The 312-nt window shown below is 42.9% G+C and overlaps 1 protein-coding gene across 1 annotated transcript; it reads left to right on the top strand.

Annotated features, from left to right (window-relative positions):
* Window positions 1-17: 17 nt before the first annotated feature.
* T265_16364 (hypothetical protein) lies at window positions 18-224 on the top strand (the record flags this gene model as incomplete). Its single annotated transcript, XM_009179987.1, has 1 exon — window positions 18-224. A coding segment is annotated over one exon (207 nt), but the record flags the coding sequence as incomplete, so codon positions are not given.
* Between the last annotated feature and the right edge of the window lie 88 nt (window positions 225-312).

Below are 312 nucleotides of genomic sequence, written 5' to 3'. Positions count from 1 at the left end.
CTCTATGTGATCCAACCATGAGCACTGAAAGAGGCAATAGCCATCGATCCAGACCGCCTAAATACCAAAATACGGTAGCCTACAAGAACAACATGCACGATACTTCGAAACGAACAAAGGAGGTCAACAATCTCGTCATGGAATCTCTTTGTGCTCGATGCAAAGGCATTTTGGAATGGAAGGTGAAATATAAGAAGTATCGTCCGCTTTCTCAACCGACCATGTGGTAAGTTGTTGTTCATCTGTTTAGAACCGATGGGATTGAACCTATTTGTATAAATCCTCGGTTTGGTTTCCTGCGGGTATAACCTA

The sequence above is a fragment of the Opisthorchis viverrini genome (genome assembly GCF_000715545.1).
Source record: "Opisthorchis viverrini unplaced genomic scaffold scaffold32768, whole genome shotgun sequence".
Taxonomy (NCBI): domain Eukaryota; kingdom Metazoa; phylum Platyhelminthes; class Trematoda; order Opisthorchiida; family Opisthorchiidae; genus Opisthorchis; species Opisthorchis viverrini.
This window is presented reverse-complemented; position numbering and strand designations above follow the sequence as displayed.